The sequence below is a fragment of the Zosterops lateralis genome, assembly GCF_965231275.1.
Source record: "Zosterops lateralis genome assembly, chromosome: 10".
NCBI classification, from domain to species: Eukaryota; Metazoa; Chordata; class Aves; order Passeriformes; family Zosteropidae; genus Zosterops; species Zosterops lateralis.
In genome coordinates, this window is record NC_139770.1 from 25,748,085 (window position 1) to 25,767,201 (window position 19,117).

At 38.9% G+C, this 19,117-nt stretch overlaps 1 protein-coding gene across 5 annotated transcripts in view; it reads left to right on the forward strand.

Annotated features, from left to right (window-relative positions):
* The window catches only part of CLSTN2 (calsyntenin 2), a 267,508-nt gene that overhangs the window by 37,140 nt on the left and 211,251 nt on the right, over window positions 1-19,117 (forward strand). For all 5 annotated transcript variants that reach the window (XM_083868329.1, XM_083868331.1, XM_083868332.1 and 2 more), the window contains exon 2: window positions 16,499-16,621. In XM_083868329.1, coding sequence (XP_083724455.1) covers window positions 16,499-16,621 — 123 coding nt within the window. The remainder of the gene's footprint in view (window positions 1-16,498; window positions 16,622-19,117) is intronic.

Genomic DNA, 19,117 nt, shown 5'->3' on the forward strand with positions numbered 1-19,117 from the left:
TCTGATAATAAAGGTTTAGTAATGAACCTGACCACAGCATTTCTTTATAGATTATGTCTGATTTAAAAAAAACAAAACAAATGAAACAACTGACATGAGTATTTTTACAGACAAATACTTCCTCCTCTTCCTAAAATTCAATGGTTATAATATATTTGATGTGACATTTGTTTTCTTTTTTTAAACTATTTTTCTTACAGTGTCCTTCATTCAGTGGCAAAGACTAGAAGCTACCAGTGCAGAGATGAGCTGCCTTTTACCTCAGCCCTTTGTTCTCAGATTTTGCAGGCAACTGGCAGATCTCTCCCCCAAAACAGGCAGGACCTCTACACTGTACTGCCTGCATGATACAAATGCTGGCATTGATTGTACTGCTACAAAAGCAGAAAGCTTTCCTCTGGCAGTGCTTTCCCTGCAAAGCCTGAAGACTGCTCAAAGTGCTTCTGCTCTGCTAAGCTCTCTGAACAGGCTCTGCCCTAAAAGCTGTGCTTAACAAAACAAGCCCTACAGCTTTGATCCATGCAGAAGGAGAAGAAAAGGTCTCAACCACCTCCCTCCTCCTTCATGCCAGTGCTAGACTGCACAATTGTTGGAGGGCTCTGGATTGTAGGTTGTGGTCCAGGGCAGGAAATGAATAAAGCAGCTTGAGCTGCCACTTTGTGGGGAGATCTTGTCAAAGCTGGTGCACTGAGCTGAAGGTCTGGAGCAGTTCAGGAGCTCAGTCCCAGTGGGATGCCAAGGCCCAGCCTCGGGAGAGCAGAGTTATTTGAACATGGGCAAAAGGCAGTGCAGAGGACTTTCAGCCATGCAATTCTACTGTAGCCCTGAAGTATGGCAGACCTTGGAGCTCGTAGTGCTCAATAGTTGTTACCTTTAATCAGCTGCTTAAATCTTGTTTGACATGTTGCACCAGTGAGCATGTGATCTGCCTGATAATTTAACATTATCTTTTTTATTCAGTTTTAATTTTAGAAAGGAACAGTTGAAGACTTGCTGCTGGTTTGAGGTAGGAGGGAGCAGATAAATTATTCAGTTAGCATGGCTCTTATTTGCGATAAGCGTTGCTTAACTAATGAGGGCCATACCAAGCAAATTCAGTGACTTTTTTTCTATGTTGCCCCTACAATGATACAAGCATGAGGCATGTTTTTATACTTTGTTATGCAAATGTGCTGTGTAGTATCACTGGTAAGACTAATGAAAATCTATGCAGCATTTGTTAGAGTAGCTTGCTTGTCATTATTTCCCTCTGTCATCTGCAGCTCCTTAAAATGTATGGACCCATTAAACACATTGAGGTAGTGGTGTGTGATGTGTCTGGGAGGGGCAGTGGCTCCCAGGCCAAGTTCTGCAGAACCTTTCATCTCCCACACGTGTTGGCCCTGCTGTTCCCCCTCCAACATCCGTGGTCGGATTAGACCCACAGGGGACTGGGGACACAGAGCTGCTGTTGCTGGGGGAGATTCAGGGGCATCCTTGATGTAAAGGCACTCAAAGTACTGCTTTGAAAGGGAAGGGACTTTTGAAGGGTTGCCAAGCCCTGCTTGATTCCATGTCCCTTTCCTCCTCTGCGTGTGGGGACTGCCCAAATGTAAGAATAGTCAAACACAAGTGGCCCCTTTTGCCTGTTCTAGCTCTACCAGAGCAGGCCTCTGACCCTTGCCAGGCAGGTGACTTTAGTTAATTGAGCTTGTAGATTCTATTACTGACACAAATAACATAAAATGCTTTTTTTTTTTTTTTTCAAAGGCAAGTTACTCTGGATTTTTAGGTGGGTCTTTTTTTTTTTTCTCCTCTGCCTCTTTAATCTCTGCTGCATAGGTTGATGAGCAGAGCTGAAGATATGCTGATATAAACACAACCAGTTGCCAATCCCTGTGTCAGCTTTGTTAAATTCATGTTTACGTAATTATAGGGTGTCATTTCTGCATCTGTGTAGCTGCAGGCACTTTCCTGAGCTCCCAAGCATGATCCAAACATTGAAAGTACTCTGCTATTTCTTGTTGCATATTGATATATAAAATTTTTAGTAGTTTTAAGTGTGACTGTCAAGTTACTCTGTGAGGATCTTGAATGAATGAAATTTCAGAGTCATAAAAAACCTGGAGTTGTGTGGGATTATTTTGGGTTTTATCCAGGACAGGCTCTGGGCAGTTACAAGTGTGTTTTTAGGTCAGGTAAAACTTGTGAATGTTGTACAGTTCAGCTGAGGACATGACAGGTCCAGACCTTTCTGCTATTACACAGGGGGACATACATGCAGGGTGAGGTCTTTAGAACTTTTATTTATTTGCAAAATTCAAATAGATAAGTAAAGCCTACAACTGTGATTTAATTAATTCCTTCTGTAGTCCTTTCAAGCATCGGTCTCTCCAAATCACACGATAAACAACTGTTGGTGTTGATCCCTGAAAAATACTTATTTTTTGCCTTACCACTTACTATATGGTGTCATTTCTGCATTTAAATAGCTTCAGGCAGTTTCTTCTGCATCCTGGCTCACTTGTTTTGTGGAGATCTTGGCCGCTGTCTGGAAACCCTGAGTGGTCTGATGTGCCCCCACTGTCTGGGTTCTGCCACCCCCTGCCTGTGCTGCACATGCTGATAGAGAAGGTTCTCACCATATTGGAGTATTGGGGACAGAACAATTTGTCTCATCTTGGTCCTTCTTGATGTCACCCAGAGAAGATGCTCAGTTATTGATGCAGTTCAGCTGTGGTTATCACAAAGCTTCATCTCATCCTCTCTTGGCTTGTACTGAGTTGTATCTGGTTTGGTGTTTTATGTGTGCTTGTTTTCCAACTGTACTCATTCCTTCCATGTATTTTCTATTTAACATGCCATATTTCTTATATCATAACCTCCTATTTTGGACCCAGAACCTCTTCTTGGGCATATTAGAAGGAAAAGCAGAATATTTTTCTATTAGCGACCCAAATTTTGTGAGGGCCAAACATTATTTGAATATACCATTGAATATATCCATTGCAATCAATGGATGAGGATATTCTAATTATCAGCAAATATTTCTGATGAAAGGACCCTCAAAAACAGAGTATCCAGAGAGCTCTTACTTAAAATTGGGACATAGAAATTGGCTGGAGTAGTTGCTTTAGGAGGCACAGAAAAAAAGTTCTCCTTTATGTTGCACATATTTTCAAGTCATCACTGGCTAATAAGGGTGACTTCTTGCTATACAAAAAAGCATGTTTTTTTGGTGAGATCTGAAATACTAGGAAAAATTGAAGTGCAAGTTCATTTCTTGAAAATATGTCCAGGAGCTTTAACCTTTTCTTCAGGTTTCACAGGAATGATTTATATAGTTGTATATTTTTATGCCCAAACCTACTTTTTCTAACCAGGTTGTAAAAAATATAAGAAATGTGACGTTAGTCAGCTGTTTTTTTGACAGCAGCCCCTAAAGCTAATGTAACAAGCTAGCAGAGCTTTTTGAATTTTGGTGGGGTTTTTTTATATAGAAACTTAGTTGCAATCTCCTTTCAAAATTCTGTTGCTTGCTCAAATGCAGATATTATGTGCATAATGAGGGGTAAAACTGACAGGACATGTCTGTCACTGGAGTGATGAATGTGAAATGATCAGTTTGAAATGAATGAACTGTAAAATACATGGTTATCATTCAGTGTTCCATACCTTTCACAGTAAAAAGCATGAAATGAAATTTGCAATGTGTCTCATCTGTAGTACTGTAGGACAAAAGCTGAGATGTCATGGCTCAAAATCATTCATATTAGTAATTCATAGTGGTGATTGGTAATTAGGGACCAAATGATAAGGGAAAATAGTGTTTGATATTTAGTCATGAGACTTAACCAAATAACTGAAAAGAACTCCAAATGGGTAGAAGATGCAATTTCATTTTTGTACCATCAGTCTGTCTTTTGTTTGACAAACAAGTTTTTCTGTACTGGCTGGTGCCCTGGAAACTCTTTACAGCAGACAGCAGTAATTAGGAAATGAGCTGTTCAATTATCAGGGAATAATAAGGAATGAATGGAAACTTACCTAGTTTTGAGATTAAACAGACAGAAATGAATTATTTTATAGACATAAAGGGTGTATCTTATGCAAGCTCATATCAAGCTCTTGTGAGCAATTAATTATTCCAGTATTATATAGTACCTGTTTTGGAGGAAAAAGTACTGATTGCAGCGTGCTCCAGTGTTTGTCAAAATCAGATGTTTTCTCCAAATGTATATTTTCATTTTTGGAGAAGAAACGCAAGCTAAATTGTCACCTCCCAAGCAGTGAGCATTCCTTGGGATTGTGCTGCCCAATTGCAGGAGCTCCTATCTGGCTGACCAGTGATTCTTTCTCTCTTGTGTGAGTGCTTGCTGGCCTGGAACAGAGCAGAATGTTTTATATCAAAAGTCAGACCAGCAGTTCTCCAGCATTGTCTGATTTTCCTTCATTTGCCTTAGTGCTGGCAGAGCCCTAGTGGCTGCCATACCTTATGAGCCACATGTGACCTTGATGAGCCCATTCCCAGGCTGGCAGGGTCACCAGACAGGCAGCAGGGTTGGGAATGTCACTGGACAGGCAGCAGGGCTGCAATGTCACTGGACTGGCATCAGGGTTGGGAATGTCACTGGAGAGGCAGCAGGGCTGGCAATGTCACTGGAGAGGCAGCAGAGCTGTGCTGGAAGGAGGAGCTGGTGGATCTTGGTGCCTGCTCTTGGGGGCAGCTGCCAAGCAGGAATCACTGCAGCACATGTCCCTGATTTGCCATGCAAGTGAACAAATATCCCATCCCACAGAACCTGCTGTCTCGTCACCTCCCACGGGCAAGCCAGCTGTAGGCTTGATGAGGTTCGTAATGAGGAAGAGGAGGAGGTTTCAGTGTGTGGTTTTGTACAGTCAGGAAGATTGGTCAGCCTTGCCCCAGTTCTTTGTTTCCTATGGGGTTCCATGTACAGTGTGCCCCAAGTCTAAAAGTCTGTATTTTGGTATTGCCTGAGGAGGGCAGAAACACAGGCAGGAACTACAAATCTTTGAAGAAGGAGAAACCCTAAAGGAAACCTTGGAATGCTATTTGTCTTGGCATCTGAGGAAGGGCTGTGCAGGCCCCAGAATGCTGGCTTCAGTTATCTTTAATGCCAGAGTGAGGGGAAAAGATAACCCACAAATTCAGGTGCTAACTTTCCTCTGGGTGGACATCTCCTTCCTCACCTGTTTATAGGATCAGGCTAACATGAGAGGGACAGTTGTACAGGGAGGTTCCCTGGAGTCAAGATTCAGATTCAGAGTCAAGATTTAAGAGAGCTGAAAAGTTGTCTTACATTGTGGAATTTGATAGTTTGTTCTCATTCCAAAAGAGGCTGAAATGCAAAAAGCATCTTGGAGCTGTCGTTGGAGCCATGTGGGGACAAGAATTTGTCACTTGATGCAAGGTCGTGGTCCAGCTCTGACTGGAACTCTGGGAACTCTGACTCCTAATGCAGACAAATTGTGCCACACTTTCACCCCAAGCTCCACCTGTACTCAGCATTTGTTATTTAAATACATGAATGTGGATGTGAGTACATGCTAATATAAAAATTGCATTTTAAAACTTGGCTGTCGGCAGTATAATTCTATGTAAATAGACTGATGCATTTCAAAACACTCAGCAATTAGGAGACACTTGAAGATGTTGAGGGTAGAAAGAAAAATAAGAGCCTGTTTCCAGGTTGAAATGCAAAAAAGTGGTGAGGAAGTTTTGAGGGAAGAATAGGATCAGTGATAATTTTAGGCTTAAATCTATAGAAAATGTACTGAGAGAAAAGATTGTCGTGGAAAAAATAAAGACTGCATTGATAATGAGGAGGTGCATGAAAATCAATTAAATTAAGCATTGTGTTATGGAGTCAGAGATATTTATAACCAGAAACAGCATCAAAGCTTTAAAACATATTTCTTTCAGGCAGTTTCTAGTCTAGACTCAGCTGTTAAAAGAAAACAAATGAAGTAGAAAAAAATAAACTGTAGCCAGAATATGTCTGAAGAATGCAGAATAGTTATGAAATGCACGGAGTTGGTGTGTTCACCATATGGATTACACAGCTCATGGAATTAAGGCATTCCCTGCCTTGGAGTGCTGAAACACAGAGGTCTTGACTCCTACAATGTCTGGAACATCCACATTCCCATTCAATTTTGGGAGGTAGACCATTATTTGTTTTGGAGTGTATAGAAGCTTCAGTCAGGACCACAAAGTAGTAAGAGCTGTTGTATGAAAGTGCAAAGAATTTGGGCTCTGTCCCTAAAACCTGCTGTTCTTCAGGAGACAAAGGAGAATTTGTCAGAAATTGAGGGCCCGATATTTCTGGGTCTGAGAGATTTTAGCCTGCTGGCAGCTGCTAACTTTTTCCCAAGGAAAAATTTCTCAAGACAGCTTCTTCTCAAAACAATCTTGGCAAACAACTCTCCTTTCTCAAAACAGTCTTTCTCCATGTGGTGTTTTGCTGTTTCTCTGGTTTAACCAATGGGATCAGAGAGGTGTTGTTCCTATTCACCCCAATCATGTTACGTCTGTATGGGAACACCTTATAAAAGGTAATAAGAATTAGACAATAAAGCCTTGTTTCTATGCTCTTTGCTTTCTGAAATATTTGGAGTCTCTCATTTTTCTTTCGTGTCCTACAACGACAAGAAATGACCAGCATGGATAGAACTGCACTGAATGGCCAAAGCAGGAGACACTCCAGTGTTACCTTTATCCTGCCTGTGTGTTTTTTACTGCATTCCTACTTTCTCCTGAGACTGAGAAGGGCAACAACATCAACTCACACCTGCCTTGTGCACTGATGGTAGTAAAACTTAGCTAAGTTTTATTAATGTGTTGGTACCATGTGACAAATGCCATTTAAAGGCATATTCTGAGAGGTTTGGAGTGAGGATGGAAAGTCAGTTAATAGACTTAATTTGAGGTACATTTTGACTTAAGAGACATCTGAACACAAAATAAATACTTGCAAATGGACTTCCTGTTGTGTTGCTCTGTGGTGCCCTTCTGCCTGCATTACTGGTAGTTATTTTTACACTTTGTGGTTTATTTATGGGTTTGGTCCATGGCCATAGGACAGGTTGTGATGACCCTGTGATCGGCATGGAACAGAGCTGTGCCACCCTACTTGGGAACAGTTTGCAGTGGAAGAGTAAATGTGACATGTGCAGTCCCCCTATGGTCTGCTCATAATGCACAAATGGTGTAAGGCAGTCACAGGATATGTACTCTAAAGGGTTCTCATGCTCCCAGCTCTGGATTTCTGTGCATTTTCACATCTCTCCCATGACTTTTCAGCTTCATGAGCCTTTGCCCACGTAAATGGGCCTAATTTTTGTCAGTCTCTCTGTTGTCACTCTTCCTGTTATTCTCTCTGAAAGAACTGGAGTTTCTTGGTTTTCATCAGGGAATAAAGCGTCTCTTCTGTAGTGCAGTCACAATTTCAAAACCAACATGTTTCATTTGGAAGGATTGGTGGCCATATGAAATAAAAATGTGAGTAGCTTCTTTCAAGATCTGCTGGATGAAGTAAAGGGCAGGTAATTTGCAGCAATACCTGTCCTGAACATGATCAGCTCTCTACTGCAATATCCTTCAGCCTCTGCTGTATGGAAATCTGTAATTTTAAACAAATAATAAAAAATATGAACATCAATAATTTCTTCTGATTTTTTAAGAAAAGAAACTGCTTACTCCTTTAAAATTCATGACATTAGTATTTATCTCATTTCCCAAGATTTCCAAATGTGTAGGCTAATATGTGGGAGCATAGGATTTCAATGAGATTAAATTTGTGATAGCACTCAAGTCTGTGCTATCAAAATAGTGTGGCATGAAATTTTATAAAGGCTAAAATTTTTAGGATTTCTTTTTTCATTTATTTTAAGCTTCATAATATAATAGGAGGTTTAACTTGGAATTTTTCAAAATACTCTTCTCAGCTACACAGTATTGCTGAAACTCTTGAGACATAATGGCATAAATTCTAAGGTACCTTAATATCCTTTTTTAAAACTTCAACTCAAGGTACTATTTGCAGAGGAAAATGTGCTAATCTGAATGATAAGGTGCTGAAAAACCTTTGAAAATCTGCTCAGCCAGTGTTAAAATGTCTCCCGTAGTAGCTGCAACCTTCCCTTTACAGATGTCATAATTGAGACATTTATAGGGAGAAATTGCAGCAATTGGAATTCCCTGGTTTTGGTATTTCAGGCAGTAAGAGGGATATTACAGATGCAAATTAGTTCTTGAGTTAAACAGGGCATTCTGCGGGTCTGCGGCTCCTCAGTGAGGAGCTGTCTTTGGTGCTGTTGGGGGATTGCTCTTGCTTTTCTGCACAGCCTCTGAATTTGATTTGTTTTGTTTCCTATGAAAACACACTGTCATGATAAAAATGTTCACTGGAGCTGTGTTCCAGTGGAATGTGTTCCACTGTTCAGTGGAAATGTGTTCCTCAGCATTTTTTGAAACACCTGGAGTATTTGGTGCCCAGTCAGTGAAACAGTTCTGGGAGCCCTGGTCAGCTCTGACAGAACCCTTCAGAGTTCACTCCATTCTTGTTTGTTTAAGGAATAAGGACTAGAGTCAGGTTAATTTAAAATGCCTCCTGTTAATGCTCATAATGGAAAAATAGATCCATGTTCTTAACAACCTTCAGCTCAAACGAAAGAGATAAAGTGTGTAAGACTGCAGTAGCTTCATACAGCGAGTGTGGAGTTATTAAATACTGAAGAAAGTTAAATCAAATAATAGAAGGCTTAAATATTGGGCATCTCAAGCTTTTATGTCTTTTTAAATGAGAATGAAGCTGTTCCTCAGGAATTCATGTTGAATTGAAGATCAGCATTGATAAACAAGATAAGTGAAATGCTTTTTGAGTACAAGTAAATATATTGGAAAACACCTTGTTTGTGACTTTTTTGTGCCCTTGAGACATCAATGAAAACATTTTTAAACTTTTGGATACTTTCCCGAAGATTTTTAACTGTGTAACTCATGTCTGAGGGTGCAATCAGTAAGTTCCCATGGATAGCTGTAGGGCAGAATCATTCCCCTAATTCCAATTTTGTTCCTTAGATATGGGGCACGTGCAGCTTCCTGCTCTTAATGCTGAGGCATGGAAACTGTGGGAGCTCGGAATTCAGGTTTGCATTCTCTGAAGTCTGTTATGACAACTATCAATAGATAAATTTATTAGGACATATTGATGAAGGAGTTGAAATATCTTTTGTGTTAATTAAAATAACTTTTAAGCTTAAAAGCATTTCCAGGCCCAGAGACCAACTATGTGGTCTTATGTGGTCTATTCCCTAAAAGAGAGAAATGAGACAGGGTGTAAAGGCTAATTCCTGTATGCATATGAAAATTCAAAGTGTGCTTTTCAGAAATTAGGGTCAGAAGTAAAATATGCTGCTGAAAGTTTTATATCTCAGTATTGTAAGTGAAGTTCTACTAAATTTGCAGCTAGATTGCTTTTCCTGAACAGCACAGGTTTGGGTTGAGCAAAGCATTCACAAAGTTCCTGTTAAATGTTTAATATGAATTTGGTCAGTATTAAGAAGTTTATCTCCCCCACTCACAAAATATCCCAAACAAACAAACAAACAAACAAATAGATTTACAACAGAATTAAGTGTATTTTTAGCTGCATAAACATCTCAATATGTCAGAATAAGAACAGAGTATGTTATTTTACTTTGGAAATAGCCAACAGTGAAGTAATTACTGATATTATCAAGTCTATTAGGCAAGGCACTCAGTGCTTTTGGTCAAATTAGTTTGTAATAAGAATTAGCTACTAACAAAAGATTCTTCCTTTTCAAATGTTTTCCCTTTTTTAATATAAGAACAAATTTTGTTGATGGAAACTGTCATTATTGAAAGGCTTTCTCTCAGGGGCCAGAAAATGTGTTTATGACAGAAAATGTAGTGCAGTGTGTTTGGTGAGGAATAGGTTTTGCTGTGAGCACAATCAAAGCAGTGCCAAGGTATCCACAGGAGCTCTGCTGTGTAATTTAATGATGCTGAGATGCACTGCCCATAATGTATTGCTCAGTTAAAATGTTCTCCAAAGAGTTCACATCTCATAATCACACATCATAAATCGTATAAATTCTGCTTTAACTGATCTTAGTGTCAAAACTCCCATTGCCTTAATTGGGGCAGGAATTTCACGTTATTACTTTATGTAAAAGCACATAAAGCATTATGGTTTAAAGTTATCTATCTTAAAATAAAGCCAGAACATAACTACTGGAATTTTAGTAATTCAGGCAATGGCATCACAGGGAGAACGATATGTGTGGGACAGAATAAATTTTTTCTCTACAATTTGTCTTTGGCAAAGCATATAAAATGTGTTTTGTATGTGAATGTTTTTGGAAAGTTTTCAGGGTTTTTGTAGGTAGGGAAATACAGTTCATCCTGATAGGGCTACTCAATGGGGGTTTTTTTCCTAATGCTGAGAAAGATTTAATCCTGTAAAATGCAAACATTTATTTACTTCTCCTACTTCACAGCCATTTTCAGTTTCCACTTTTTTCTTAGTTTCTTTTTCCTCAAAAATGCATTAATCCATGTCCTTGTTTTCTCTGCCTTCCAGAGGAAATCTTAAATTCTTTCTCAAGCTCCAATCCTCATTTCTTTCGTGACCTAAGCCCCCAAATCTGCCTGTCTTCTGAACAGTTTTGTTCTTAGCTGCTACTTTATGAGATTTGGGATTTTGCTGCTGCCTTTGATTTCTATTCCCAGCTCATTCTAGAAAGCCAGGTTTCTATCTCAAGACATACCTTGGGGGAATTAAGGTCTCCTCTGCTATAAAGCTACATGTGCACAATACAGTCACGCGTATAAACTGAATGATGAGGACTTGCTTAGTAGAAAACATAATCTCTGAAATATTTCAGTTACCAGAAACTCAAGTTACTGGAAACTCCAGTGAATTTCTGTTCAGGATATGAAATTTCAAAACTTCTCTCTTGTTCCTCAAAGAATGACCATGGCACGAGCCACACCTGTGAGTCAAAACCATCTTCTGACCTCACCCTCTTTCAAGTTTCTCCTTCTTGGTTAAAGTTCTCCAGAGAACAGGTCACAGAAACTCAACCATGAACAAATCGTAGTTTTAGTTGCCATTTCCTTTGAAACACCTGAAAAACAAGCTGAGCTGTGGCCTTGCTGATCCCACAGGTGTCACTGTGGCGATCCTCCAGGCAAGCACTGTCCCCAGGGAGGAGTGACGACCAGGTCAGTGGTGTCCAGGTCTGGTGGCTTTTCCAGCCAGAGGGATCATGCCTTGCAGCTGTCCCTGTGGCAGCTGCATCCCCCGGAATTGGTGTGCAGCATCCCACAGCATGTCGGGCAGGACGAGGGGGAGGTGTGCAGTGAGGCAGGAAGTTCTCTGCCATTCTGCAGGAGTTAATGGCATTTCCTGCATGTCTCAAAGGCTTCCTAGGCATCCTCAGTTTGGTTGGTTCTGAGGGGAAGACCTTTGACACCTCCACAGGATTCCAGCAGGCTGAGCTGAAGATCATTGAAGTTAGTAGTTGAAAAGACTTAGAGCTGAAAGAGGTGGTAAAAAAGCCTGAATTTTCTGCCAGTTTTTCTGGAATTGGCAACCACTTAAAGCTAGAGATGAAAGAACATATTATCAACCCAATTAAATGGAAAATAAATCTATTGTGTTATTTAGAGGAGACAAGAAAAGAAAACATTTGCATTGATAAAGCAATTCTTAAGCATTATAATTTGCTACCTCAGGTTTTAGCTGCCTGAAGTTTAGAAATCGTCAGTTAAACCAGCTTACAATATTGAATCTGCCCTGAGGTCAGGAGTTAAACCTTCTAATAGTCACTTTTTTCTTTTATAATTCTTTTCTAATGTGTTATTTCTGGATCAGTGACATTTTTCTACCTGATTAGAGCCAGAAACCATCTGAATTTTGCAAATATCATTGTAGTGTGTCCCTTGTGCACGTGCTACTTCCCACCCACCCCCCTCTTCCCCCGCCCAAACAAGTGTCTGCCTCAGCTTAGAGAAAAGATGGCTTTGCTCATAAGATATGTCCTGATATATGTTGTCCTTATTGTACTCCTGTTATTATAACGCTCCTGCATTGACAAATCTCAGCTCTGTTGCTCACAAGCTTTGTGACTTGGAAGATTTAATGCACAGCCTGTGATTGCCTTCGGGAAGTGCCGTGCACGTCTTGCAGTCTTGAATACACTGTCCGAGATCAGCATGGTTTGGGGGTTCTGAACATCATCTGGGCCTTTCTCTGTATCCATTCTGTTTCATCTGGGGCCTGTCCTTAGATTGATTTTCAGGACAGCAGTCCTGAGGCAGGAGGCTCCCTGCTGATTCCTCAGAACAGGGTTCATTTTCTTTGGGCATGTTCTGCCCAGGTGCTCTCGTGCCCAGAGCGTTTGCAGACGGGGCACAGAGGGGCCTTTTCTGGCAGGTGCTTTCATTGCATCCCAGGGCTTGTGGTCACAGCCTTTGGTGGGACAGACCAGGAAATTCAGTGTGGATGCTGCAGACAAATTTTAATGGAGTGACCTCAAGCTGTAATAAATGAAAATTAGTTGCCTTATCCTACATGGTATAAATTATTTGTAGTATGGGTTTATATGAATGACTAATGAATTATAGGAAGAGAGGCAAGTTTAAAAAAAACCAAACAACCCACAGCATGAGTATCTTTATGTCTTAACTAAATATGTTTGAATTCATGGAAGCCTTGTACTGATTCTATCTTCCACCCAGCTAGACAAATGCAAGGAAAAAGGAGACAATAAATGCTTCCAGGGAAGACCTTTTGCAAGGAATAAAAAAACTTTTTTTTTTTTTTTTTTTTTTTTTTTTTTTTTTTTTTTTTTTTTTCCTGGTTTTAGAGTTAGTATCAGTGTGCTACAACTTAATATGACCTAAGAGGGAAAATAGGTTTTTTTTGTAACTTACCTGCTGATTATCCAGTTTATTTTCTCATTTGAGTTTAACTGGCTATGTAATGCTCTGCTTTTTTAGTTCCTGAAACTTCACATAAAAAAATCTGTGTATACATCTCTTCCATCCTCTGGTTAGCAAACACAAACCAGAGAAAAGTAATTTGCCTATCACTTTATTTTATAGAATACTGTGAATTTTAAGCGTTGTTGAGAAGCATTGAAATATTTTTTAGCTATTCCTGCCTTTTTCATTTTAAAGATAAAATGAAAAATCCCCATCTTATTTAAAATTTTAAAGAATTCCAAAAGATGCAAGTTAATCTTTAAAATATCCTAATAAGCATTGTATATAATAAAAATTCTGGAACTTTTTCAATAATGTGAATTCTGTTTTTCTTTTCTAGTTAAACATACAGTTTCATATAGCCTGAAATAGACAGCATAGTAAAACGTTTTTGTTGTGATGTTTAAAAAAATGCAGTGTGTCATTACTATGTTTTTGGAAACCTAAAATCTGACTCACTAATCCTGAAGTAGAATTAGTAGCTCAAATAAAACAAGACAAAACACTTTTGAATTTTGAAAATTCTATTCTTTTGAAGACTTGCTCTCTGCATAGGGATAGGAAAATATCAGAGATTTGAGAGCTGTGTTAACCTGTGGATGAATACTCACTTGAACCAGTCTAATATTTTGTAGCTTTGTCTGCATAATAAGAAACTTAAAGTATTCATTGGTCATGTTACATATGAAGGTTTTCCCTTTAGAGTCTAATATTTTATAAAAGCCTGTAGAGTGGTTTCTGCATTTCATTCTATGGTAATGTTATACCAACCTTTAACAGAGAGAATATAAACAACAGTCCCCAGCCAGAACACCAGCTACTCATCTCAGGATTAGAGATTTCTTATTTCAAAGCAAGTATATGAAACACTGTAAAAAGATCAATAATTTTCATGGTGTGAAAATATTCAAAGAGAGATCATCTGATGCAAAAGGATTGCTTTGCATTCCCAAAGAGCATGGATGTTTTCCATTATTTGCAAAGTTTCAACACCATGGATCACACAAAGCTTATATAGCTATAGTTTTTACATTTGGGAATGTATCTCCAAGATTCATCTCCAAGATAAGACTTTGGAAATAATTTGATATTTTATTTTATTTTATTTTGGTTTTCCTTTTTTGTTCTTTTCCTCTTCCCAATACCAGTCTCCAAGGTCTAAACTGTAGCATTTGTTCATAATGTACTTTTCTTGCCCCAATATAATTTAAAGGATGATGTTGTTTCCACTCATTTGACTGTTCCTATTATTCGTTGGACACCAATGGGAGAAAGCTATGGCTGGCAGAATTGCATTCACTGTATCCTGAGAGTTCCTTAAGTAAAAGTGCCATCAAAAGCATTCTCTAGGAATCAGTAAGAGGAAAGTTTTGGTGCTTTTTTTTTATTTGTTTCCTTCTTTAGGTTTTGTTTGTTTGTTTGTTTGTTTAATTGTTTGGTTTTTTAGGAGCTCAGAACCTTAACAGAATCAGAAGGAATGAAAAGCATTTGGTACTTGAAATTTGAGTTGCATAGGAAGTTCACTTTTCATGTGAGTTCCTGTTTACTGTTTCATTATGGTTCAATTTCATCTGCGTGCAATCAAGGGATGCCCTTTGGCTCAGTGCAGCCTGTGTCCATCAGAGGCTGGGAGTCACACCTGAGTGCCACTGGAGCACGTTTGTGTGTCTGTGTGTTCAGGCAATTCACGTATTCTAATAAAAAATGCAGAATACTTCAACTGACTGCAAACCAGAATCCCAAATGCTGTAAAAAGCTCTGAAATTGCATCCATCACTTCTCATTTTTCAACATCGACAAGACTTTTGGCCTTCATCTATTACATAAACTCACCAGTCTCTCCTCTGGCTGTACAGTCATTACAAGATAAAGAGATTTGAGATCCCTGTTTTCCATTTCACCTTTTCCTGACACATCCCCAGTTTAATCTTCCTGTTGCTTAGTTATTGCAAAAATGGACAAAACCAACTACTGTGAAGATAAGTATTCTTTCTTCTGAAAGAAGATCTATTGCAACATAGAAATGAGCTCAAAACTCCCAGATTAGTGCTGGAATATAAAATAATTCAGCTTTAGAAGGATCAGTCTTCCCAAGTCCACAGTTTCCTAATAATTAAAGAAGCAAGAAAGGCAAAGAATGAACTTCAATTTGCCATGAATATATTTGTATGATTTTCCCATATAGCCAGTGGAAATAATAATTTGTTAATTGCCCACATTTACTTTTGGCGAGAGCCCACTCTGTTGTCTTGGTAGTTTTTGCTGCTTTCTTCACAAAGGGAGAAACTTGAATCTCATTGATGTCTGGGGCTTTTAGAGAAGACTAGGCAGGAAAGAGTTTATGGTTATATCTGTGGATTTTGTTTGGTTTGTATTTTTTTTTTTTCTTTTTGTTTCACTTTAAGTATCAACTCTCCATCTTTGAGGTGATTTCTTGATTTCTGTTAACTCACCAGATATTTTCCTCACCATCTGGTACACACAGCTGAATAATAGGTATAGAAATTACCTTGCATCTGAGCTTGCTGCAAATGGAGTAGATATTCCTTGATGCAGTGCTCCCTCTTGCCTGGGGGAATACATTGCTCAAATTGAAATTCTTTTAGCTGTCACCATCGTATTCCTTATGTAGGAGTTCCAGTGACATAACATTCAGATTGTCCCTGCAGGAAGAAAGCTCAATTTCTAAGCAGAGCAAAGCTAAGCCTCTTACATTTCTCCCTTCCTTTTTATTTTGTGTCTTCAGCGTTTCCAGTCAATAGGAGATGGATGGTGAGAGAGGTGTAAATGGAGAGAGTTCAGCAATAAGACAATCTGGTGATGTGGTGTAGCCTCTCCTTAAAGTGTCTTTTTGTGTGATCTTCCTATGTGCTTCAAGACCAGATATCCAAATATTCAACAGCTGGATTTGAAGGACAGGTTCTTCCAGAAAAACTTCAGATCTGGTTAAATTGTAAGGAAGTGCAGACTTTTATCAGTGATTAAAATATAGAAGTTTGTTTTCTCTACAACATACAGAACACAGAAGTAATTGTAGGTATTGTTCCAAAAATACAAAGAGAGAAGGTGACTAGGAGTCGAGTGTTCTCATCCACCATTCTGCACTGTGTCTTGTTGAGTTGGGTTTCTCTGGATGCCCCTTCTCTTGCACCAGGGCTTTGCAACTGAAAATAATTCCTTCAAAACTGTCTGAATGTAATTAGGCTGACAGTTGAGAGCACATTAAATGCATTATTCAGATTGCCTTTTTATTTTGGTGTCTTAATTGGAGGGATGTCAGTTGGTTTTCTCATCAGTGCAGTACAATGTGCATGTCATTTTTCTTTTGTATTTGAATGTTTATTGCAGGGATTTTATTAGCGGCTTTTGAGTAATACCATTAATGTTGAAAGTATGTTAAATAATTTCTCTTTATAGATAAAATGAACTGAACAGATATGAAACACAAACCAAATTAATTAAGCATGTTTTTTTCTTTTCTAGTGAACAAACACAAACCCTGGATTGAGACATCATACCATGGAATCATAACTGAAAACAACAACACTGTGATTTTGGACCCTCCCCTGGTTGCTTTGGATAAAGATGCACCTGTTCCCTTTGCAGGTAGGAATGTACATGAGCAGCAGCATTTGAGCCTGTGGACTGCATTTTGAATTTCTTGGCATTTGTAAGGAAGGAATTTCTAGTGTAATTTGAAGGACACATGTAAAGGTTGTATCAGTACTCAGGACCTGACTGTTGGCCCACAGATCCTGAAATTAGGTGTTTCTTACACTGAATTTGTTGTGAAGCAGAACAGAATAAAGGGTAATACAGCAGGCACCCACTATCAATATATTTTTAATGAAAACAAAATAAGTACATGATTACACTTGAATTTGCTTTTATAGAAATGAATCAGTGCAATTGCCTAAAGTAATAATACATAATTCATATTGTTCAGCAGTAACACCCCCTGATTTCTCTTTTCCTGTTGTGCTCCCTGGCTATGGACAAAATGCGTGACAAATATTTAAAGTTGCTCAAATCATATCTTACTGTATAAGTACTTTATAACTGTCAAGAATTGGACAGAAAATTTAATGGAGGTTTTGAACATTTTTACTCAGGTTGCTGTATGATAGATGTATGTCCTATACAAGTTTGCATTTGTATTAAGTCTATTTTACTTGACGCTTTTTCTGTCCTGAGTCCCTTAAGCAGAATGTGGAACTTCTGCATGTCAAGCAAGTTTTCTCTTATATTCCCTCTTTCATTAAAAATACTTTTTGAAGAAAAGGGAGAATAGTAAAGCTTGATAGCTGTTCTGAAGATCCTAAGATGGTGCAGTTGTTAAAAAGATGGTATTGTGTGTCGGGCTTGTGCAAGAGGGATGGGACACCAAGAGATGTTTAAAGCTTTATTGATTGCTCTTCTACAGTCTCATGAAGGGGTGAGAACGTCTTCACTGCATAAGTTAGAGGTCAGGTGTCCATGATCAGTGGTCACAAGACCACATGTTACAAGGAGTTTTAAAAGTTTATTAGCCAATAATTTACTGCTACACATGTTGTTTTTACTTTCACACCAGTGGCTAATGAAACTGTATTACACGTCTTGCCACAATGGGACTTTCTTATCCAATCCTGTAGTGACACACAAACTTACATGCTACACCTTAAAACTTTTTTACTATTTCTGTAACTACTTCTGTATATACACTTTGAAGCTTTAGAACTTTCCACTACCTAGCTTAATATGTTTCTATCTAAATTACAAACCCACATTTTTGCTTATGGTCTCTAAATTTGGAAGCCTTTTCCAAGGTCTCAGGTTGAACCCTGTATTCATTACTGTGTTTGGGCCTGCATGCATAAGATTTTGAGAAATTTCTGTGCCTTGTTTTCCCACAGTATTGCTTAAGAATCTTTACCTTCTCTAAGGAAGGGAACTGATAAAGGTGAGTAGCCTTGCTCTTGGGGAGTTCTCATGTTCAGGAAGCAGAAGGCCAAGTGCTTGTTCCAAACAGCATTTTAGAGCATCCTGAAAGAATTGTTCTCAGTCACTTTTCCTAAATGCTTACACTGGCGTCAGCTCCTACCCTCCCAAATGTTTTTTATATTGACCCCATTTTAGCGTCAAGATTTGTTGCTCATGGTGCCCAGTGATTCTTGGCTGTATGAAGATCAACTCCTTGTGAAAAGGTGTCTTTGTCTTTTTTTTCCTTTTTAAAATTTTTCTATCACTGTGGATGTTCCATCTTAGATTTGGTTCTTTTGCTTGCATTCCCTCAGGATCCTTCAAGGGATGTTGTCACTGACACTGTAAACTCTGCTGACTGGGAATTCATGAGCCTAATTATTTTCCTCAGCTTTACATTGGGATAATCAACACATTTTTCATTAAATAGTGACTTACTTTTCATGTAGAAAATCATTCTCTGAAATACTGAACTTAGACGGACAGACTGGCTTTTGTGATAAAGGTTATGTTAGACAGCAGTTTTAATTTAGCTTTTCCATTTATTGTTTTGTTGGGAAAATGGGACAGGAAGGACTTACGGATATGATTGTATGGTAAGAAATATTGCAGATGTAAAACCTGTGACTGAAATAGAAATGAAAGCTAGTTTTGAGATGTAAGCATGGGAGGCAGGAAAATGGTGATTAGCTGAAGATGGGTTGAAAGACAGGAAAACAAAAGACTCAGGAATGTTGCCTTTCCACCCTGCCAAAGGCATCAGGGAGAAAACAGATAAGAAAAGTAGTCTTTAGAGCTTAGAATATAAAATGACATGGTAATATAGTAGTTCTTACAGGCTGCATGCAAAGTTGTAGGTTTTGTATCTTGCACGGGTTGGTCACTGTAAATTCGAATATTCAACACAAAAAGAGATATAATGTATTGTAACAAGGTGATCGCTCTCTTGTTCTGCCCCTCTGCCCTCTTGCCCTCTCTTGCTTCGCCCCTCTCTTCCCCCCTCTCTCTCTTGCACCTGCTTTCTCCCCACACTTTTCCCCTGCTCTTACCCCGTTTCTACCCCTTAGTTCTCTTCTACTCTCTTTCTCCCCATTCTCGCTTTAGGGCTTTGCTTCAGCCAAGGCTGGTGGCTGAAAGCAG